The 23729-nt window shown below is 41.9% G+C and overlaps 1 protein-coding gene across 3 annotated transcripts; it reads left to right on the top strand.

The window, feature by feature from the left end:
• The first annotated feature begins 1644 nt into the window (after positions 1-1644).
• zbtb37 (zinc finger and BTB domain containing 37) lies at positions 1645-23546 on the top strand. Of its 3 annotated transcripts, none has more exons than XM_076875813.1 (4): positions 1645-1739; positions 12548-13486; positions 13609-13708; positions 15853-23546. In XM_076875813.1, the coding sequence occupies exons 2-4, from the start codon at positions 12567-12569 to the stop codon at positions 16372-16374; spliced, it is 1542 nt and encodes a 513-aa protein (XP_076731928.1). In that variant the 5' UTR covers positions 1645-1739; positions 12548-12566; the 3' UTR covers positions 16375-23546. The 3 variants fall into 3 exon arrangements, with proteins under 3 accessions (XP_076731928.1, XP_004569386.1, XP_076731927.1); XM_004569329.5 differs by lacking the exon at positions 1645-1739 and adding an exon at positions 4825-5202; XM_076875812.1 differs by lacking the exon at positions 1645-1739 and adding an exon at positions 5244-5314.
• The last annotated feature ends 183 nt before the right edge of the window (positions 23547-23729 follow it).

The following is a 23729-nucleotide window of genomic DNA, read 5'->3' as shown; positions in this document are numbered from 1 at the left end:
TATGGCAGCCTCGCCTCTGTCAGTCTGCCCAGGGCAGCTGTGGCTACAACCGTAGCTGCCTCCACCAGTGTGTGAATGCGAGAGTGAATGAATAGTGGCATTGTAAAGCGCTTTGGGTGCCTTGAAAAGCGCTATATAAATCCAATCCATTATTATTATTATTTATGTGATGGCATACCACATCTGGCCTGATTATGGTTTGGTTTATGTGGCCCAGGCTCATAGAAAACAGGTCTGGCCTGGATCCGGCATCAAGCTGGCACGTCTGACTGACTGGTGTCATGGCAGGGTGTATGCCAACCAGGTGTGGTCCAGGTGTGGCAATGATGGCACTTTTTATGTTCCTATTTTAGTTAGAAGACCCAAATACCATGTTGCAATACTATACTGCTATGGTAGCCAATGTTTCTGTGATGGACCGAGTTGAAAAACAGGAGGAGCCTAGGAATTATTAGAAAAACATAGTTTCCATTTGTTTAACCCCCACAAAATTATATTTACAAGACTAACAAATGTTGAGCTCATAAAAGAGGTCAAAGAAACAAAGCTGAACTTAGGCAAAGACTGCAACCTTAACCAACCAAATGACTGCCCAAACATACATAATTGCCCTAAAACTGAAATGACATACTAGGGTATATATAATGGCTGATCAGACCATTGTGACACATGAGGGGTAACAAACAAAACACAATCATAAATCACAACAATGCAGTACAATCTAGTTTGTTAATAAACTAACCACTAAAGAAGAAAATCAAAAAACCCCATTAAACCCTAAACTCAAATATTTAATTAAATACAAATACTTTGTTTTTAAGGTAAAGAAAACACACATTCCCCCTTCAGCAGGAAGTGGTGGTGTGGTCCAATTATCTTCCTTCATATTTAATGGTTTCAAACGCTGGCTACCATCTTTTGTCCAGCAACTCCCAGGGATGATGGCAGGTAAGAAATAAAAAGACAAAAGTTAGTCAGAAAGCAAAGAAATGAAGAAGTATGAATACATAAATAAACTAAATGTGCGCGCTTACAAATAGAACAAAATGTATCCAAACCAATCAATGAAGTTATTGGCAACTAAAATGTATTACTATGTTCAAATGAATGAAAATACAAAAGTTACCGACTTTAGAGTGTGGCCATGGGTTTGGCCATCACAGTTTCAAATGCAGGTTTGACAGGTTAGTGAGTGTTCACTTATTTGTGAGAGTTTACTCATGTTTGTGTTTGTTAGTGGTTTGATTCCTGGCTCTTCCAGTCTGCATGTCAAGTATCCTTGGGCACGATACTAACCCAAACTGCTCTCCAATTCATCATTGGAGTGTGAATGTGTCTGAACGTAGTACTCAGCACTCAGTTTAGAGAAAGTGATTGGGCGACTGTTGATGTTGCTTTGAGAGTAGAAACGCCGTTATATAAGAATCAGTCCATTCACTGTCCGAACAGTTCCAGCAGCAGTATTAATTGATATATTGTTAATTATAAATTATCAAAATTATTCAATTCAAAATAAATTTGCTGCATTACCTTTGTTGAGACATTTTTAATCTGTGCTAAATATGGTACATGTTGTTATTACATGGCTTGATTAAGGTACACATTAGACTGACATCTGGAGCCACAGCTGAAACTGTTCTGGGCCAGTACAGGACCACCAGTGTGTCTGCAACTGACCTTGCGCTGGCCCACCTCTGGCAAACCTGATCTGGGCCACCAAAAGGCCGTCATTCTTTGCGGTAAGTGGGCCATGTGTAAGCACATTGTGTGGGCCAGATCCGGGCCATACCAATTTTGCTATGTGGGACAGAGTGGAGAAGGCCATTTTTCCCTTTTTTTCTGCCAGTAGCCTTTGGTTATCCAACTTATCACTAGCACCAGAATGGTTTTTGTGACGTTTGTTTTCAACATCTGTAACTCCTGTAACTTCTGAACCATTTGCTCAGTTGAAAAGATTCCAGCGGTTCCTGAAAGCACCAGCTCTACGCTTTTCTGTGATATTAGGGTCATTACGGTAAATTCAAGTCTCGCAGCAGCCCAACGAAGGCAAAGGTCACTTGAGAGAAGAGAGAGTGAGTGTGATGAAAGGAGAAAACGGACATTTTATCAGGCATTTGTCTGTTTTAAGTTGTTTTTGTTTTGTTTTGTTTTTGCTGTTTGCTGTGTTGTCTTGTTTTATTTGCAGATATTTGGATGTTGCACCCCGCCTAGGATTACTGTAATGACCCTAACATCACTGAAAAAGGATGGAGTTGATGCCTTCAGGAGCAATTGGAATTTTTTTAAATTGTGCCAGTGGTTCAAGAGTCACGATAATTTGACATACAAAGCCAGCACTCCCATCGGGTTTTAATGAGTTAAATCCAGTACTGTGAAAAAACCAGCCTATCCAGTCCAGGAGCTCGTCAACCTGGGGCATGTAATAAGTGTCAAACTCTGAGACTTCATTCACCTTGCAGTAGTCAACACAAAACCGTATAGACGCATCTTTCTTTACCACAAAATCTATTGGGCTACACCACGCACTGTCTGACTCTTATAATATTTATAACATTAGTTTAATTAATATTACTATATTTTTAGCATTTCAGCCAATTCCTTCTGTACAATTTTTCTCTTATGTTCAGGTAACCTGTAGGGTCCTGAACACCTCTGGCCTTCAGCCTCTCTCCATGCTTTTGTCAGGTTGAGGTGAAATGTCTCTGTGACTCCTCCCCTGTCCAAAAAATCATCGCACAAAGTGTCCTTGCCACTTGGCGAATAACTTTGAGCTAGAAGAAGGAAGTAATACAAGTACTATGTCTCTCAGTGAAAATTGCCTGAGCCTAGTGACTCTATTGTACAGGTGCTGCTAACATTTCCTCCTGATATAATCTGCTCAATGTGTGCAGCTTTGCTCTCAGGTCCAGAACATATTGAATCTCATGTTTAGGTGTTGATCGATGCTGGCGGCTGCAGCCCGCAATGCGGATGCTCAGCAGTCGGCCTTCTCTTCCTCAGGGCCAGGGTGCAAGCCATAGAAGAAGGGTCAGTCTTCTGGTCCCATCTGCCCCTCCCTGAAGAGGCAGTGATGGTCCTCCATGGAGAGGCCCAGCCTGTCCAACATTGTTCACCCTACATCAGGGCCATCACCTTTTACACTCACTATGTGAGTGCATTTAATTATTTGTTATTATTATAAGTCTTTCTCCCCTCACTCCAACCTGTCATGGCTCGAGGTTTCTTCTTGTTAAAAAGGACTTTTTCCTTCACACTGTCGCCAAAGCTCTTGCTCATAGGCAGTCATATGATTGTTGGGGTTTTCCCTGTTCTCTTTGTATTATTGCAGGGTCTTTACCTTACAATATAAAGCACCTTGATGCAACTGTTGTTGTGATTTGGCCCTATATACATAAAATTTAATTGAAATGAACTGAATGACATGGTTGCTGCTGCAGGGAGGCTGAGGTCCTCCTCTGATAATAATGGCAGCAACCTCAGGACCCATTCTTCAACTGGATTGGAATGGCTAGGGGTCGACCTCTTCCCCCATCCGATGGAGTGTCACTGCCAGGGCAGGGGTTAGTAGAGGGGTGTCGGCGATGAGCCAGACTGAGCGACCAGGTCCTCCAGCACATTTGTCCGGTGCTCAGCCTGGTTCTACAGCCAGACTGTCCAGTCTGCTACATCTGACTGACTGTTTAGATCCTGCCTTTTCCTCTTTTCCAGATAGTGGTGGGTTCTGTTTTATCTACCAGTTCCACTTACAGGTTTCACTAACTGAGTACTCTGCTTTGCCCTCCTATGTTCACACCTGCTCCTCCCATTCCTTATGCTCAGTCATTCTCATTGCCCATTTTCTCAATTATTAAGCCAAAAATAAAGATAAAATGACCTGGTTATGATCGCTCACCAACCTCATATTTTACTGATACTACAGTTTAACCTATCACTGTAATAATGGGCACAAAATTAATAGTCTTATTTTTTTTAAACCAAATTTCTAAATCCAGAATTAATCATATAATTTATGTGCTCTGTGAAACTGCCAAAGCCTGACAGTTCAGCAGTTATTTCCCTTCTTAGCTTCAGGTCCTTTACCAGTATATTACCTTTTTACCTCTCAGAAATCAGACATTTTTGTACCATTGATACTTGGCTTTAACCAGGGCACCGCTGCCCCTTGTGCCCCCCTTAACTGCTCCACACTCTTATTTTGAAACCACAGGAGATCGCGCTTTCACTTTGTAATGGCCAAACGTCAAAACTACCTTCATCAGCCATCAGGTGTGCTAAATCTGTGGTTCGTTTAAAAAAAACCAATTTCTGTAGGTTAGCTTTTCTTAAATCTGTGGCCCATTATCTGTGCTTTTTGTTCTCCTTTAATTCCTGCATGCAGGGATGAATATTATATTATTTATTATTATTATATTATTGTAGACTCACTACGGGTGTCAACAAAAATGTAAAAATAACTTTCGAGTCTTCATACCTTGCCATAATACATTTTCATTATAATGATCTGGTGTTTATAAGTTGTACATTTGACTTCCCGTGTCTGAAAAAGTTGTTGAAATGTACAAATGTAGAACTTTGAATACCTAAAAGGCTTTTTGCCACATGCCGGGGTTTATGAAGTTTCATATCTTATGAAAGGAGAAACAGCTTTTCTGAATCCAGCTGTGAGGATGTCCGGTTGTTTTACTTTAGGTCTGCTGAAGTCAAACTCCAAATACCAGGAGATGGTCTCTGGGCGAATGCACGCAGGGAACCGTAGTGTTTAGGCTGTGCTGAAAACAGCGCTCTGCCCTGCTAGGACTACATTTCCCATCGCGCCGCGCGCTTTTTCTTCCCCCTTTCCTTCCTTCCTGCAGTCTCGGCCCTTCTGCCGTGAAAAGGAGGCTGTGAAGTCTGGGCTGTCCGCCGTCACTGAGCCGATCCTGAACCAGCTCGCAGGTACAGTGGAATGGCAGCAGAGCGCCTGCTGACGGACCGGAGCCCGCGCTCAGCTGTCGTTCCGGGGTCTTGAACAGCTCGCTACCGCCGCTGGAGCCTCGGAGCCTGGAGGAGCCGCGGGTGGAGCTGCAGCCTGTCAGGCCGAGCCGAGCCGAGCCGAGCTGCTGTCATCTCCCGTCCGTTAATGATGCTCAGCAAGCTGCAGAACTGAAGTATCGGCAACCCGAAAGCAGACCAGAGCATTTTTCACTGCTCCCTCCCCCTCAGGTGAGAATCCGGCTGCACACCTGGAGGTTCACCTGCCCCCCCCCCGAGACACAGCGACTCGCATCGGTTTGGTAGTTGTCCTGTGAGCAGGCTGGACCTGATCAGAGTACAGGTGATCTACCCTGTGACCTGTCATTTCAACGCGACTCCTCCATTTTGATCGGTTAATCAGGTCTTGATGTAACTTGAGGTCCTTGGTGTCTGTCAGCCTTTTGTACAGGCAGGTTTGGGTGGGACTGTGGTGCAACATGACCCTGACTGAAGCACACTTTGTGTGATTTTGGCGCCTGGTCTAAATTTTCCCTGCACATCGCAATGAGCCAGTGCAATGAGTTTCAACACACTGTACAGATTCATACAAATTAAAAGTGTGTGAAGCTGCTTTATGCAAAGCCTGGCAGCAGATAGAGTACTTGAGTTTCTATTGAGGAGGTGGCGTAAATAGACTTCTTACTGAAAGTGCTCCTGATCACAGAAAGTGCTGAACAGCGGGGTCACACCAAACTGAACATCCTGTACAAACAAAACTCATTTTCCAAAAAAAAAGAAATATGAAGAATGACTGCAAAACAACTCCAGAGAGGCAAAACTACAGACGGAGGATGAACCTCAAACCCAAACTTAAAACCACACAGACATGCAATAACAACCATGCAGACACAACACTACACAAAAACACAAAGCAGCCACCAAGGATCTGGGTCCCCTGTGTGGTAGAGGTAGGCCTTTCACGTGTCTGTACCTACGAGCATGTTTGTCTATGGCCCTTCATACCTACAAAACACAGCATCAATGAATGTGACAGGAAACCGAGAAAAACTGCAGTTATTTAGTGAATAGTAATTGTTGATTAGTGTAATATGTGTAAAGTAGGGCTGGGCCATATTATACCGTTCACGGTAATACCGGTATAATGTTAGGCAACGATAGGAAAATGAAATATCGCGATAGAATGGGAGTAAAACGCGCATGCGCAGTGCCTTTGTTTTCATACGCACATGGCCGATTGTTGAGTGAAACAGATGAACCAGAATTGGTTTGTAAAAATGGTGCAACTTCAGTGATGTGGAACTGGTTTGGTGTTTGTCCGTCAGATACACAACAAAGCACATTTTTTTGCAGAACATGCAAGCGGCCGTTGTTATTGTCGTATTTGTCGGACTAAGATGCTCTTAAATCTGGGAGTAATCTGGGTCCTAAACTCCGTATCTTTCAGGTCAAACAACACTGCAGCATCACTTAGAGTTAAAAACTGTCTAAATTCTTTCATCTTTAATAAAACGATCAGCATTGCTGCTTTACGAGGTGTAACTATAAAGTTTAACTTCCAGGCATCCATGAAAACAAAAGTTATTACATTTAACGGAGTTAGAAGTTAGCAGGAAGCTAGCGGAAGTTAGCTCGCTAGTTTCACTAGTTACCTAAGCATGATATAGCATGTTCTGACTGAGAGATTTCTGAAAAAAATCAAACGTACAGCTCTGCTATCACTTGCAACATAAATGAAGACAGGAAACTAAACAGCAGTGACGTTTGTAGGGTTACTGAAGTTGGGCTAGCTGGTATATAATGATGTGCTACGTGATCGCTAGCGACACAGCTATGTTAGCATAACATAAACAGTGAAGCTGGAGGACGAACACTAACACTTTTCCACTTATAAAAGTTAACGTGAAGGTTCTTCATGGTTAGAGACAAATGCAATCGCATGGCAGGATGCTGTAAACGGACCAAAGTTCAGTCAGGAGAACAACTGAGATAATCCATCCACAATACGAGGTTAGTCATTAATATACTGCAACAACATGGGAATAGAGCAGCTGCCAGAGAATTCAACATTAATGAATCAATGGTACAGAAGTGGAGGAAGCAAGAAGAATGAGTTTAATAAAGTTTGATTTATCTGACTGCTTTGTTTCGCTTAATGTGCCATATAATCCCGTGCACCTTATGGTCCGAAAAATGCGTACTGCACACTGCAGTTTAATGTTGCAAAGCACCTCTTTTTAACTTCAGTGGATATTATACATGGTTATGCTCTAGTGGAAATGCCTTTTGGTTAAACTTTCAGCAAGCAATTTGCATTTGTACTGTTACATTTTTATAAAGCTTTAATGTACATAAAAACCAGCTTCTTGTTTAAGTGAATATAAATGGAAGGTTGTCTTTTTGCGCTAGTAATGTTGTGGAGTTGTATTTTGTCTCGCATCAATTATATCGTCGGTTATATCGTTATCGCAAATTTTCAAATATATATCGTGATAAATATTTTTGGCCATATTGCCCTGCTCTAGTGTAAAGTATAACTAACATGAGAAAACTTTGATGGGATAACTCGATAGTTAACTGAGTGCTACGGGGCAGTTTAACACAGCCAAGCCTTCTTTCTTTCTCTGCATTAGCTCGACTAACAAAACCTAAAAGCCCAGCCAGCGATAATGGTTATCAGCATCCTTTGTTATCCAGGGCTTTCAGGTCCAGGCTCTGTGCATGCTCACAGAAAACAGGGAAAAGAAAATGTATCTTTTGACTCTTCTTCCTCAGCAGCTGAGCATTGCTTATTCCAATAGGTTTCATCAGCAGACAAACAGGTAATAAAAGTTACAAGAAATATATTAAAATATATAACAATGAGCTGCAACACTGGTGCTGCAAATAAGAGAGAAATGTTTAGGAGGACTGTTAATTTTGTGAACTAAAACTTGCCATGTGTTTTTGTTGACAGCTGCACATTAGAGCTCTGAAACATTGAATGTTAGTGTGTTCACGTCTGACGCTCCTCCATCGCCTATTGTACAGGAGACATGGAAATCACTTTAGTTTATCACCAGATCAGAGCAAAATTAATCTTACTAATTGGAAAGTATTGGCCTACAAATGTAGATGATGACTTTTTTAGCCTTAGCCCTGTTGGCTGTAATTCCAGCAGCGTAAAAACCACTAAACATGTATACGTTTGCACATCACTAACTGAATGCATTCAGATTCCAGTGACCGTTTGTGCTGCTGTAACTTCACAGTTGGGCTTCATTTGATGATGTTAGTAAGGCATGGCTATTCCCTACTCTCCAACAGAGAATCGCTGAAAAGATGCTGTAAGTAAAAGAATAAAACTGTGGAGGGCCCGGCTGATTTTAAATCGAAAGTTGGAACATAACCTGCTCATAACCAGGTTTTGTGTTCAGCAGAAGTTGCCATGGTAAAAAGAGACCTCTTGATGACACTAAGAACTCTGACTTTAAACTCCGGACCTGATTCAGCAGACAACACTCCAGTGCACCATAAAATAAACCAGAGGGTTCTTATTCTGCTGCTCATGAATAAAATCAGTTTTGTCCAATCAGCATGTCATTATCCTCATGAAGATTGAAAATCATCTGATGAATTGGAATCGTCATAGATTAGACTTGCTGGAGGAACTCTGCTGTTTCCATTACTTCTGGCTGTATCTGATTAAACCCTTCCCTGACCATTAGGTAGCCACGGGCATACTAGGCAAAGACAAACACAAGACTGCTCAGAGACAAAAGTGAGAGACTTGGCACTCAGAGAATCGTGAAATAGAAATCTTTGGGAATAGCAAATACGAAGCAGAATGCCGTTAATAGATGCAGTGCCTGGTGACTATAATCTAGTCCTACTGACACCATAGTATGTTCCTGTTTTTACAGTGGGGCAAAAAAGTATTTAGTCAGCCACCGATTGTGCAAGTTCCCCCACCTAAAATGATGACAGAGGTCAGTAATTTGCACCAGAGGTACACTTCAACTGTGAGAGACAGAATGTGAAAGAAAAATCCATGAATCCACATGGTAGGATTTGTAAAGAATTTATTCGTAAATTAGGGTGGAAAATAAGTATTTGGTCAATAACAAAAATACAACTCAATACTTTGTAACATAACCTTTGTTGGCAATAACAGAGGTCAAATGTTTACTATAGGTCTTTACCAGGTTTGCACACACAGTAGCTGGTATTTTGGCCCATTCCTCGATGCAGATCTTCTCGAGAGCAGTGATGTTTTGGGGCTGTCGCCGAGCAACACGGACTTTCAACTCCCGCCACAGATTTTCTATGGGGTTGAGGTCTGGAGACTGGCTAGACCACTCCAGGACTTTCAAATGCTTCTTACGGAGCCACTCCTTTGTTGCCCGGGCGGTGTGTCTTGGATCGTTGTCATGTTGGAAGACCCAGCCTCGTTTCATCTTCAAAGTTCTCACTGATGGAAGGAGGTTTTGGCTCAAAATCTCACGATACATGGCCCCATTCATTCTGTCCTTAACACGGATCAGTCGTCCTGTCCCCTTGGCAGAAAAACAGCCCCATAGCATGATGTTTCCACCCCCATGCTTCACAGTAGGTATGGTGTTCTTGGGATGCAACTCAGTATTCTTCTTCCTCCAAACACGACGAGTTGAGTTTATACCAAAAAGTTCTACTTTGGTTTCATCTGACCACATGACATTCTCCCAATCCTCTGCTGTATCATCCATGTGCTCTCTGGCAAACTTCAGACGGGCCTGGACGTGCACTGGCTTCAGCAGCGGAACACGTCTGGCACTGCGGGATTTGATTCCCTGCCGTTGTAGTGTGTTACTGATGGTGACCTTTGTTACTTTGGTCCCAGCTCTCTGCAGGTCATTCACCAGGTCCCCCCGTGTGGTTCTGGGATCTTTGCTCACCGTTCTCATGATCATTTTGACCCCACGGGATGAGATCTTGCGTGGAGCCCCAGATCGAGGGAGATTATCAGTGGTCTTGTATGTCTTCCATTTTCTGATGATTGCTCCCACAGTTGATTTTTTCACACCAAGCTGCTTGCCTATTGTAGATTCACTCTTCCCAGTCTGGTGCAGGTCTACAATACTTTTCCTGGTGTCCTTCGAAAGCTCTTTGGTCTTGGCCATGGCGGAGTTTGGAGTCTGACTGTTTGAGGCTGTGGACAGGTGTCTTTTATACAGATGATGAGTTCAAACAGGTGCCATTCATACAGGTAACGAGTGGGGGACAGAAAAGCTTCTTACAGAAGACGTTACAGGTCTGTGAGAGCCAGAGATTTTCCTTGTTTGAGGTGACCAAATACTTATTTTCCACCCTAATTTACGAATAAATTCTTTACAAATCCTACCATGTGGATTCATGGATTTTTTTTTTCACATTCTGTCTCTCACAGTTGAAGTGTACCTCTGGTGCAAATTACTGACCTCTGTCATCATTTTAAGTGGGGGAACTTGCACAATCGGTGGCTGACTAAATACTTTTTTGCCCCACTGTAAATTAAACCTGTGTCTATGGGAGTTGTCAGAAGGTGGATGGATGAAGCTGTGGAGGCATAGGAAGATGGGTTTTAAAAGTTTGACTGGCTAAAGAATAGAATATGTCCAATTTTGTGAACACACCATCAGACCAGCCAGCACTGTATGCTTTGTGAACAATAAGCCTTTGATCAGTAGTAACCTGAAAGAACAAAGAGACGAAAAGGTCCAGGAACAAAAGAGCTGAGGAGAGTGCCGCACGATCTAAGGGTGAAGCTAAGGATATGCAAGAGCTCGTACGGGAGGAAGCTGGAGACCAAATTCAAGAAGAACAACACAAGGGATGGGTAGAGGGAGGAGGAGCTGAGGTTTAGGTTCTGAGAGATGATGGTTCTCGGCAAGTAGAAGGATTTCAAGTAGGGATGTTCCTGGCGACTGATTTAATAGTCCACTAATGGTGGAAGAAAATTAGACTAACCCATTAGCCTAAAACTAAGAAATACTCGCGTATTAAGGTAGATTTGAGAACCGTTTAATTGAAAATGTCAAACTCTTATAACATTTATATTCTTCAATAATGAATCATGCCTTAAACGTGCAGCACCTCGACACTATGAACCTCTCCTGATTGACTGAACTCCTCACTCTATCGCTAAGGGAAAGCCCATCTACCTTTCGGAGAAAGCCCTTGTCCGCCACTTGTATCTACTATCATTCACAAAAGATGAGACCAAGATTAACAGATTTATGGTATTTCTCCACAACAATGCGCCAACTGGTGACAGATGGGTGCAAACATTTAGGACACAATAATTTACCTTCATTGGGTAATTAACATTTTAACAATTGGATTAAATGACTAATCTGTATCGACCAGTGAGAAGACATCAGCAATTAGTCTGCTAAGTCCCTACTTTGAAGTATTCACTGGGCAGTTATGCAGCATGATGGGGTCTGTGCGCTCTACTACAAAGTGAGTGTAACATATCCAGGGTATATTTCCATTTTCTGGATTCACTTACCCTAACATCGGTTGGTGATCAGGTTACACAAAGCTGGTTATGAATTCGATAAGTTAACCCAGAGTTTCCACAGAGACATTACCAAAGCATTAATGGAAGAACTTCTTTGAGCAGTCTTGTTAGAATGGGGCGTAATCGACACTTTGGAGGAAGTGATTGTTGAAGTTACCTCAGAGAAATTAATTGGAGAGGAAAAAAGTCTAATTGAATATCAATGAAAGTAGCTGTAAATAGTAATACATCTATGACATGGTTATTATTGATTTATAATGGTAAAAATTTTATTTGTCAAGAAATTCACAAAGTCATTACAAGTTAAGTTTAAAGCGATTCTTGGCTCAGCAGAGCTCTGGCCCTTTGTCAGCCTGGCTACAGTGCTGAAGAGAAATCTTGGGCTGTTCGTCTTTTCGTCAGTCAGTGATGAATAGTCCGATGTTCTAGCTTTACATGGGGGCTTTTTTTTATAGAACTGCAAACTTTTTTTCCAGACTAATCATTGATCTTCTAAATTTCTGCCATTTTCTCTCCAACTTATGGGCTATTTACTTTAAGGTGTGCCTTTGAGAGTTACACCAGGGAGTTTAGTACTTCTGATTTGAGGCTTTCTTTTTAGAGGACCTACAGTATGTTGAGTTATACGCAGACAAGGGTGTAACACTATTAACAAGATAATCGACTCTGTAGGGGCAGAGTTTACTTGCTTTCTTTGCACTACTTTGGCACATGACATTGAAAAAGATAACAGTGGAAGAACTTGAACTGAATTATGCACTGCAAATTCCATATGGCTGTAACTTGTTTTTGCTTTTTGCGGATTTGCTTTCCATGATAAGGTAGCATTAGTCACAACACCCCCAATCAGTAATGTCACTGTTTCATTGAAGATTGATGAAAAAAACATCCTGTTTTATTAATCTGGAATCAGATTAATAAAACGGGGTGTCCTTGATGGTTTCCACGTTACTGGCATGACAAGGAGCTCCCATATTATTAATCTGGAATCATTTGCCAGTTTTAAGCAAAAAGGTCCTGGTGTGGGTCAGCACTGATGTGTTGCTGTGTTTTCAGTGTCCCTGCAGGCTGCAGCATGGAGCGTACCGGCAGCATACAGCTGGACATCCCAGACTTCAGTAACTCTGTTCTTTCTCACCTGAACCAGCTGCGTGTTCAAGGCCGTCTCTGTGACATTGTGGTCAATGTTCAGGGCCAAAGCTTTCGTGCACACAAGGTCGTACTAGCAGCCAGCTCGCCATACTTTCGGGACCACATGTCTCTGAGTCAGATGAGCACTGTGTCACTGACAGTGATCCGTAATCCATCAGTGTTCGAGCAACTGCTGTCCTTTTGCTACACGGGCCGTCTCTGCTTGCAGCTTGCAGACATCATCAGCTACCTGACAGCTGCCAGCTTCCTGCAGATGCAGCACATTATTGACCGCTGCACCCAAATTCTTGAGGGTATCCACCTTAAGATCAGTCTGGCTGACCTGGACGAAGAGTCCAGGGATGAGGAGGGGGCACGGGGCTCCAGGAATAGTAGGACATTGGAGGCTGTGGTGCGAGGAGGGGGTCACAGTGGTCTGCGGCTGCTTGGCCCACGGGGAGGTGCAGAGCCATGTGAAGCAGTCAGTCCAGCAGAAGAGCCACTTAGCCCAGTTCCAGCGGTGGAGCACAGTGGGCTAGAAGGGCCAGGGACCACCAGCGGAAGAGCAGGCAAAGAACCGATACTACGCATCAACCGAGCTGGTCAGTGGTATGTGGAGACCAGCAGTGAACCAGAACGGACCGGCAGCGCTGAGGAGAGCAGCATGGATGGGATCAGGATAAAAACAGAGAGGATGGAGGAATGGATTGGAACAGAAGAGCACCAGGAGGAGGGAGGGCCAGTGGAAGAGGGGGCCACGGTGATGATTGACACATCAGGACGCAGTACACTGGTGACTGGACCAGTAGGAACGCTGGGGGCCCGTAGTATCCAGCCATCCTCCAGCTTCAGCGAGACAGACAGGTGAGTCATAGCTAAGATATTCCTCCATGGTTCACTGACTGGTCTGCAGACACCTGATGATGATGATTTGTGTGTGGGTTTTGTTCCCCTTTCCTTTTAAATTAACTGATTTTTGATGTCAGGTTTAGTCCCACTGGCAGCGTGGTCGTCCTCACAGAACGTCAGAGAGCAAAGAGCGAGTCTCCTAGCAGGGCAGATGAGTTGCGACAGCCAAACTCACAGGTACAAACACAAACTGTCATAGTTAGTAAGCCAGTAGAGACCAACCTTTTTTTTTTTCTTCTTCTTTTACAGACAACTGAAATTATTAAAACACCATGTTTCTTTTCCATGGATAAGAAACATGGAGGAAGTTACCAGGAAAGAGTCAGCAATATGGAGATGTGTCACATTTGTCCCTGTCACTCTCTTTCACCTTTTCTTGCTCTCTTATGTTACGTTTGACACCTTATTGGGAATGTTTTGTTACTCTCATGGCCAAATGAGGAAGTGCGGTGTTCACACTGAAAGTGAGAGCAATGTGGACTCTTCTAGGGTGGACATAAATCACAGAGAAACACAGTAAAGAAATTTAGATATATGAAGTGAATAATAAATACTTTTTTTAAATTTATATGCATCCTGTTAGTATGTGTTATTTAATTATTAAATACAACTTCACTAAGCTTATATAGTAATATGTAATGATTTACAAAGAAACTGGAAACCCAGTGGCTCGTGGTTACTGGCTTACAAAGTGGTTCTTAAATAGATACAGAGTCTATTTAGTGATTACCAGCCTAGTCATGATAAAGGATCACTAGACTCTTCCTGTAGATATGCAACAACCTAAAGAAAAGCACTGTTTTTTTTCTGAATCCCATAACAACAAAAATTAAAGTAATGTGTGATCATTTTGTACATCATTGAAAAATGGCAAAAAGTCAGTTTTGGTCAAATTTTAACAAATTGTAGTTTTTACTGAGCTGTTTTACAGCTGATCAAAAGTTTAAGACTGCAAAAAACCAGAAAACCCCCTAAAACAGAAATCAACATTCCAAACATGAACTCAGTAATGAGTAGCTCCGCCGTTATTGTTGATCCCTTCAAAAATCTGTTGCGGCATGCTTGATGCAAACGTTTCCATGAGGTGAGTGGGAAGATTTCTCCAAGTGGTGAAGACGGCTGCACAAAGGGCATCTACTGTCTGGAACTGTTGTCCATTTTTGTAAACTTCCCCTGCCATCCATCTCCAAAGGTTCTCAGTTGGATTTAGATCAGGGGAACACGCAGGATGGTCCAACAGAGTGATGTTATTCTCCTGGAAAAAATCCCTTGCATTGTGGGTATTGTGTACTGTAGCATTGTCCTGTTGAAAAACTCAGTCGTTACCACACAGACGAGAGCCCTCAGTCATGAGGGATGCTTTCTGCAACATCTGGACATAGCCAGCGGCCGTTTGATGCCCCTACACCTCCTGAAGCTCTATTGTTCCATTTAAGGAAAAAGCACCCCAGACAGTTATGGTGCCCCCTCCACTGTGGCGCGCAGAAAACATCTCAGGTGGGATCTGCTTGCCATTCCAGTAACATTGGAAACCCTTTGTCTCTCTCCCATTTCTTCTTGTTGCATGTTGAAGCTCTACTTGGAACCTTGTTGAGATCTAACCATGCAAAATATGATTTATTTATTTTTTTGCCATTTTTCAAGTGGTCTTAAACTTTTGATTGGACCTTTTCTGCTGAATCTAACCTTTTAAAGGACTTTTAAAATCTCCTTATTGTGCAGTAATACAAAACAATCAGGGTACATTTAAATCACATATTGAATTAAATTGAGTTGAAAGTCTTTACTGATATACGTTATCATAAAAGATACAACTGTCAGTGTAAATGGAAAAACTGATCCACCCTTTGAGGGCTCGACTCACTAAAAATGAAAGATAAAAAATATCACCACAGGCTTGCGTCATAATGTGGGTTAGTAGTGTGTATGGCCTCATTGTACTCATACGCACTGCTAACAACATCTGGTCTTTATGTTGACGAGATGATTGATGTCCCAAGGAATCTATTATAGTTTGAATTCAGTTTTATTTATATAGCACCAAATCATAACAACAGTTGTTTCAAGGTGCTTTATGTTGTAACATAAAGACACTACAATAATAAGTTTTCACTTTTTTTAAAAGAGAAATCTGTTGGCAGTTTCTTACGGACATTAACATACTCAGGTAACGCAAATTTGACCGACAACAGAGTGTGATGCAGGAGGACAGTTTTGTTCAGGGCATGTTTATCTAAAATGATCTAAAGTCTTATTTGATTCATTCTGTCATGGTGTCCACTATGTTAACGTTTAATTTTGCATTTCATTCTACCCATCAGGGAGAGGAGCATACAACGTTTGATATGGGCGGTTACGAGGACTACTTGAGGGAGCAGGTAGGAGATCGCTGGTTCCGCTACAATCCACGCCTCACCTGCATCTACTGCTGCAAATCCTTCAACCAGAAAGGGAGCCTAGACCGTCACATGCGCCTACATATGGGTATAACACCATTTGTCTGCCGCATCTGTGGGAAGAAGTACACCCGTAAAGACCAGCTGGAGTACCATATCCGCAAGCACACTGGCAACAAACCTTTCCACTGCCACGTTTGTGGGAAGAGCTTCCCCTTCCAGGCCATCCTCAACCAGCATTTCCGCAAGAACCACCCAGGCTGCGCACCCCAGGAAGCCCACAGCGCCTCTCCTGAGACTACCACCGCTTCAGTTACATCCAGGGGTGGTCCCAGTGATGAGGCCTCCCCTAGTCAGGAGGAATCTGAAGGTGGAGGAGGTAATAGTGCTGGAGGGCAATATGGAGAGGGTCCCCAAGCCTCTGTTTCTACAACAGGACCAGACTGACCCCAGTGAAGGAAGGAACATGGGGTGGGGGGTGAGTGGGGCAGCATGATCCTGTTGTAACCAAAGCTAACAGGATGTTAAACCCGCTGAAGTCAAAGGACCCCTCAGAGTCTGAAATGAGATTTATCCGCTTTAAACCGCATCTACCTTCACCTACTAAACCGAACAGATTAAGCTAAAATGAAGAAATTCCACACACTCCAACAACCTCATATGCCACAAAGTTCAGTGGTTCTCGTTTGCCTCCGTCTAGTTTATGTTACAGATTTCTACTTTTATATTTACAGGTATTACTGGTCCACAATACAGCATCACAACAGTATGTCTGGTGGAGACTTTGCCAAACTACTCAGTGCCAGTTAAACAATTCAAATCCCTCATATTTGCCTTGAGACAATCTGGAGCCGTTGGATGATGATGATGATAATAATAATAGTAGTAGTAATAATAATCTTATGCGTTCTATAAGTGCCATAATGGCGTTAAAAGATATAGTTGCACAAAAAAGTTCAATGAGAAACTTAAAACTATTTAGCTGACGGTGCATCCCAGTGTGATTGGAGTTACTGGTCTTTCCCCATTTTCCTGCATTTGGCACGATTCAGGATAGATAAAGTTATTACACTACACACTTTGACACTACGTACATACCTCACTGTACAGCACAAAAAACTGCAGGCACAATCTTCTGTTTCACAATATGACCATCCATCAAAAATTGTAAAATGTATTGCGAGACGGTAGAAAGACGATGTAAGTGGACTGGTTCTCATGTAGCGCTTTTCTACTCTGAGCACTCAAAGCGTTTTATACGACTTGCCTCATCCACGAATTCACACAAACACTTTGCTGTGTGCTTTCTATCTAACAGTCACACACATTTGAGCGACTTGGGGTTAATATCTTGCCCGTGGATATTTGGATTGGAGATTAGAGCAGCCATGGCTCGAACCACCGACCTTCCATTTAGAGGGTGACTTGCTCTACCTCTTAAGTCATAGCCACCCGTGTGTGCCCAATGGAAGAATTTGCAGGTGTAGATGAATATATACTTGGCCGATAAAAATCTGCAAATGTTTAATGTTATTATTTTTGATCGAGAATAGTCAAAAACCCAAATACCTGCATTTTAAAAGAGAGAAGATTTGCCTTCGTCACTGTGAACTAAATTTTTCTTTGGGGAGTATTTTGGGGTTTTGAACTGCTGTATACAAAGTTTTTAACTATTAGTGCATCTCACAAAAATAGAATATGGAGAAAAAGTGTGGCTCTGCTAAGATCCTATTGAAGCTGCTCTGCCAACTTCGTGTGGATTTTTGGATCAGGTTTTCACATCTTCCTCGAAAATACTCCATAGAGTCTCTGTGGGGTTTAGGTCATGTGATTTGGCTTGACAATTAAGTAGAGTAATAGCGTTGTTGGCAACCATGTGGTAGTAGTGGTGGAGCTGTAGTCAGGTCAGTCCTGTTGGCAAAGGAAATTTGCACCGGCATCGCTAGATAGAAACATGAACTCCGTTAATGCAGCCGTCTTCCTGGAAGTTTATCCTTTGACATATAAAAACTCTCCACTCAGCCGGCCTTTTCAGCAGTGACCATCTGTGGCTTACCCTCCTTGTGGTGGATATTAATGATCGTCATGTGGAGAGCCGTCAGGTCAGCAGTCTTCCCCATGACTGTGATTGTGTACTGAGACAGATACTGTGGTTTGAATAGAAATTTTCTAAAATGATAAAGACCTCAGTGCAGTATCTCGGACAGTTTGAAATACTCCATTTCTAATTTTCTTGAGCTATAAGCAAACTTCAAAAATGCTTGAAAATATTGACTTTGTGTGTAATTAATATAGAATATATGAAAATCACCATTGTGAATGAAATTGCCAAAATAATCACTTTTTCACTGTAATTTTTGGAGATGCAGTAGTATATCCCATTGCCTTCGAATGCAACATAGGTCATGTGACTTATTTGTGTCACATGAAAACTATTACATGCTTTCATGTGACCCTGTGATAAAGTCACAAGTTTGTATGTATGTATGCACAAGTATGGCCCTGAGAATCGAATGCGGACGGCTCCATCAGCCTTCCGCTTCTCTGGATGTACACGGGATGTGTCGTAGAACAAATATTGAGAGGCATTCTCACGCTTCATGCAGGCAAAATGGATGGAAAAAGGTCTGTGGGGACTCCAGTCACACTGGGTTAATGAATTTGGCGCATGAATTGAATAGAACTTCCTTACAATAGTGTTTTTACTGTGGCAGTTGAACTCAGCTTCTACAGCAGGTTTTAGATCACACTTGACCACCAACAAACTCACAGCAGGAAAACTGGACATGGTCCAGCCTCAGATAAGCTACACAGCTCAATTACCTCTCATCACTACGCAATACAGCTGCAGCACAGCACCACCAGGAAGCGCTCTGCTCCACTCCCACAGAGATCTCAGTCACTTTTCTCAGATATTTTTATAAACAAACATGTATTTATTGTTTTTCTTCAGTTTTCTTGGACACTTTCTTGCTCTGACAACGGGTGTGATGGAAGACAGCTTGTTGTTTGAGGAGAACAAGATATTGGGAAGACCCGATCAGTATCTTGTGTGACAGTTAGTGACGCATTTAATCTACTGCACTTACCAACAAGCCCGAGGGAAAAAAATCAGACTGAAACTAAGAGTGAAGAACAGGTGAAGCACAGGCATTCAAGACACCGACACAGTAGAAAGGTCTGCTGAAGTGACTCCAATTATAGTCAGCACACCGAAGTCTAATCAAAATTTATTGCCATCGCTACTGTAAACACAGTGTACAGAGAGACGAGACAACATGGCTCCAACAGCTGTAGTGCAACAAAAAACTACAAACATGACTCGTAGATTAAAAAACAATATAAATGGGGAGAAAGCCTTATATATAAGGGGGCCAGACCCCACTGACATAGCTAAAAACATGCATTATTATAAAAAAAAAAAACTCACCATAAAGTGTCAGGAAAAGGGAAATGATCTCTTCGGGTCTCCTTTGGGAATACCTCGCCTTAGAACAGGGGTGGGAAACTCCAGGCCTCGAGGGCCGGTGTCCTGCAGGTTTTAGATGTGTCCTTGATCCAACACAGCTGATTCAAATGGCTAAATTACCTCCTCAACATGTCTTGAAGTTTGTTTGTTTTTTACCGGATAGTAAAGATCATAAAATAATACATTAATATGCTTGCCTTATTTAACCTATTAAAAATATTAGTTTTGTGAGAGTTCAAAAATCCTTCTGTAACTTGTTGAGCACCACAGCACTGCCACAGATGACCTCACCTTCACTCCTGATGTCACAGACATGAAACTGTGACACTGTTGAGGATAAATGTCTAAACATTCAGAAATGGAGTCTTCACCTAAAAAGGTAGACCACAAAATATATACATTTGAATGTATAAACAGAACACACGTTACCCGACCTTGGCTTCGTTTTTGTGTACGGAGTGCAGTAGAGGTAATGCGTCACTGACAATAGATGGTTCTGATCTGGATGAACGTTGATTGGATATTGACAAGCCAAACCCTGATAGACCAGATGGATGTAGTGGCCAGGCCATGGAGCTGAACTTCAGAAGCCTCCTGTGATCAGAGTTGACCTGTTGGCGGGCGGGAGCAGGTCGGACTATCTGGCAACCAAAGGAAAGATGGCGTGGCCGTGTGGGCCCCTCAAAACGCCAAAACAACTAAACCTCTTATCAATGAGGGAGAACGAGAAGGTCACAAAGTTTTTGTAACAAGAGAACAATAACAAATCTACACACATTATAAGACAAATGTATTTAAACTACTAAGATGTTTTTGTTTTGTTTTTTAAATATGATTAATGTAAACAAGCTAGGAGTAGGCAGGTAGCACACAGATGGACTGTTACTGTTTTCTTCTACAGAGCTGTGAAACAGATTCTCAGTGGATGGTCAATTTTTTTATGCAAGTGAAGCCAGCGGCTCTGTCCTCAATCGAGTGATTGGAGATTTTGTCCCAGATGCCACTGCAGCCACTGCCGCTAGGCTCACACTTCAGGCTAACCAGGATATCAGGTATACAAACTCTTTTCTTTTATTCAAAGAATTGGATGTTTACCTTTCCCACGTAGCAGTATGCTAACAGCTAAACCTCAGTGCAGTATGCACGCTGCAGAAATAAAACTTACCTGTAAACAAAAAAAAAGCAGCAGGGAAGGCATCCTCATGAGTCGCCGTAGAGGTCGGCAAAACCAAGACTGGGAAATATGAAACAGAAATGAGCATGGTGACCTCAAGACCTCTTTCCACAGACTGTGTGGATGTCTCCCACAGTCTGGGTCGGTGTTTAAGTATGTGGTGATCTTGCCTCTAACAGATGTTTAAGTTTTGTCTGCTGTGTTGGGCTGGAACGTGACTTTGAGCAGGTGTTTTGAGAGAAATCGCGACTTTTAGAAGCAACCAAAAGGGGCTGAATACGATGACTCGTGCAGGAAATATTGCATAAAATTAAGCAAACATTATTCAATTAAGTTCCATTCAACAGTCACCCCAAGGTGCTGTGTATTGTACCCTACAGAATAACGGGGAAAAGCACATTTATAGAATATTTCATGTTCCATAAAGTGACAATCAAATGATTTTAGCTGCTAATTAATAATCAAATTCTTTGAACAAATTCCCCTAAATGGACATTACTTTTGGAAGGTATTTAGTATTTCAACATGGCTCCATCACATTCAAATCAGGAGCTGATTAAAAACTTTTTAAAACCTGCCGTGATTATACAGATTAAACAGTGCAACGTGCTGGGAGGTATGTGACATGACAAAGAGCAGCTCAAGTCATTTGCCTGAACCCGCATCTAGCAGCAGCCAACACGTGACTTTACAGTACATTTGTGTATTCGTGTTATTTCCTGCATCATTTTTTCAGGTCAAATGTATCCATTTTATTGTAGTCTTAACATGTTATGTTAGCAAAATAATGTTCGTCTCAATTTCAATTCAGTTTATACAGCGCCGAATCGCAACAACAGTCTCCTCAAGGCGCTTTATATTGTGAGGTAGACCCAACAGTAATCCATACTCAGTAGGTATTATAGCAGTTGAGGACTTTTAAGTGTGGAACTCTTTAGTTTTGTTGATATAAGGCTAAAAAGAAGACGTTGGCAATTACCTGCTATTTCTTCTTGTGTTTAAACGTGAATTACAAATCCACAGGTACAGGGCTTTCCTGCTGCAGAGTGGGCCTTTTCAGGGTAACAACTAGACATAGGATAGACTGTTTCAGCATTGTATTGCTGTTTCTGGCCATTGACCAACAAAAATGCCTTTTATTTCTGAGAAACCCCACCCAAAAGAAAAAAAAAAACTAAAAGAAATGGGTGTGCCACCATTTTCGTAAAATCCCAGATGCATATACTTGTTTTATCATATATAAAGTCCAGTACCAGAAAGCGTAGCCCGAAACACTTTTTCACCTTCAATAATATTTTCTGCACAGGTCAGGATTCAGCCCCTCTATTGATTCAATTACCGACATCATGTAGACGATTTAAGACCTGAGCGTTTCTTCATGTGTTTCATAAGAAGTCCGGTTCATTTTGGTTCACTTTGTGTTTTACATTTATCAGGAATTATCCAATGTATAGAAATTTTTTTAGAGCAGTGATCATGAGAAGTACTTCAAAGAGACATTTCTGACAAAGAACAAAAGATTCAAGTTGCACATGTTGACCTGTTCCAGCATTAAGACATTAACTTGGGGTTTCCAACCACCGTAGATCCAGGAACAAACAGATTGGCCTTCTTTTTTGTGTTTCACGTTCTGTTTCTGCTTCCTCCTCTTTGCCCTGAGTTGAAGGAAAGCAGGGAAGACTTTCACTGAGCAATACATCATTTCAAGTTATTGCTGGTAACAAGCTGCTCCCTTCTGGTTCAGTGTGGTCCTACTTGAGAAATCTACAGCAGGAAAAGTTGGCTTAGAGCTGCATTCAGAAACAACTGCATTTCAAACTTGATCATAAGAGAATCGCTCAACCAAGTCTTTCTCTGCTCAGTTTGCCTATAAGGCACCAACAACAAGCCAATCTTCATGAATCTGTCCAGTGGAAATAGATGCGACAGATTTCAGTCTATATTCAAATTATCATTCTGTTGTACATCAGACTTGTATAGTTATACGCAAAAATATTAAGAAACACTTGGTAAAGCAAGCAAATGTGTCTCAATTCACCCAAAATGGGTTGTGAAGTGTAGCGAACACTGAACTGTAAGAGGGAAGGTGCTCAACTGAACCAGCCTCGGTGAAATGGCCTCGCCTAGCATTCTTAAATGTTGTTCACTCGTTAGTTTTTGAAGTAAACTGGCCTGTATCTGCTGTTTGCCCAATCCCTTGGAGTCACAAACAGTCTCTGTCATTATGCTCAACAACACGAGCGACGCAGTAATGAGTCAGACATGAGTAAATGTTAAGGCTCATCGCAGTGTTCACCGTTACTTCAGCTACGTTTGCTTTAAACACAGACGGCCCAAATCAGACTTTTCCTCCTCAGTGATTTCTCATGTCCTGATCCGCTTTCATCCTCAAACTGTGAAAAACAGCAGAACCTCCTCATGATCCTCACGTCTTTGAGTCAGTCAAGGTTCCAGCTCATTTGCTTTATTCAGAATGCTAAAGTTTAATTCTCTTGTAATAGGTGCAGTCTAAATTTTCTTTTTCCTACCTGGATAAATCCAGTGTTTAGCACATGAATATCCAGTAACATTGACAACAACATGCCTAACCATGAATCTGATCATTTAACTATATTCACGTAATAACTCTTTAATGTTGATTCCTCAGAGTATATCCTAATATATCAATGCAGAAAATAAGTCAAAGTAAACAAATTTTAGATAGTAAATTAACTTTTAATACTGTACTTTTTTTTTCTTGAAGAGGAAGTACTTAAGTTCTGTAGTAGATGAACCTGAAAGGTTTTATGTGAACATCTTTTATGTTGCATGTCTATTGCTAAATCATGTTGGTGGAGGGTGTGGGAGGGTGGGGGGATGTGAGGCCAAAGGTCAGTTAGTTTAGATAAATGTGAAGATGCTTACTTTCACTATGACCACTAGATCACTCACAGGTTGCATCTCCTTCAAAGGAAATAAAGCACTTTAAGTGACAAATGCCACCGACTCGCCTCTGTCTCCAGCAGCATTCACAAACGTGCGCGTGTGAACGTGACACACACATCTGGAATTCAGCACTACTCTCTCACCTGTTTTCCATGAACATGTTTAGAAGTGCCTCAAACTGAATACTGCAACTACTCCTACTACTACTAAAAATAAAAAAAATGTATAAAAATA

Source organism: Maylandia zebra, linkage group LG17 (assembly GCF_041146795.1).
Source record: "Maylandia zebra isolate NMK-2024a linkage group LG17, Mzebra_GT3a, whole genome shotgun sequence".
In the NCBI taxonomy this organism is placed as follows: Eukaryota; Metazoa; Chordata; class Actinopteri; order Cichliformes; family Cichlidae; genus Maylandia; species Maylandia zebra.
Note: the sequence above shows the minus strand (reverse complement) of the source record. Positions and strands in the feature narration are given on the sequence as shown.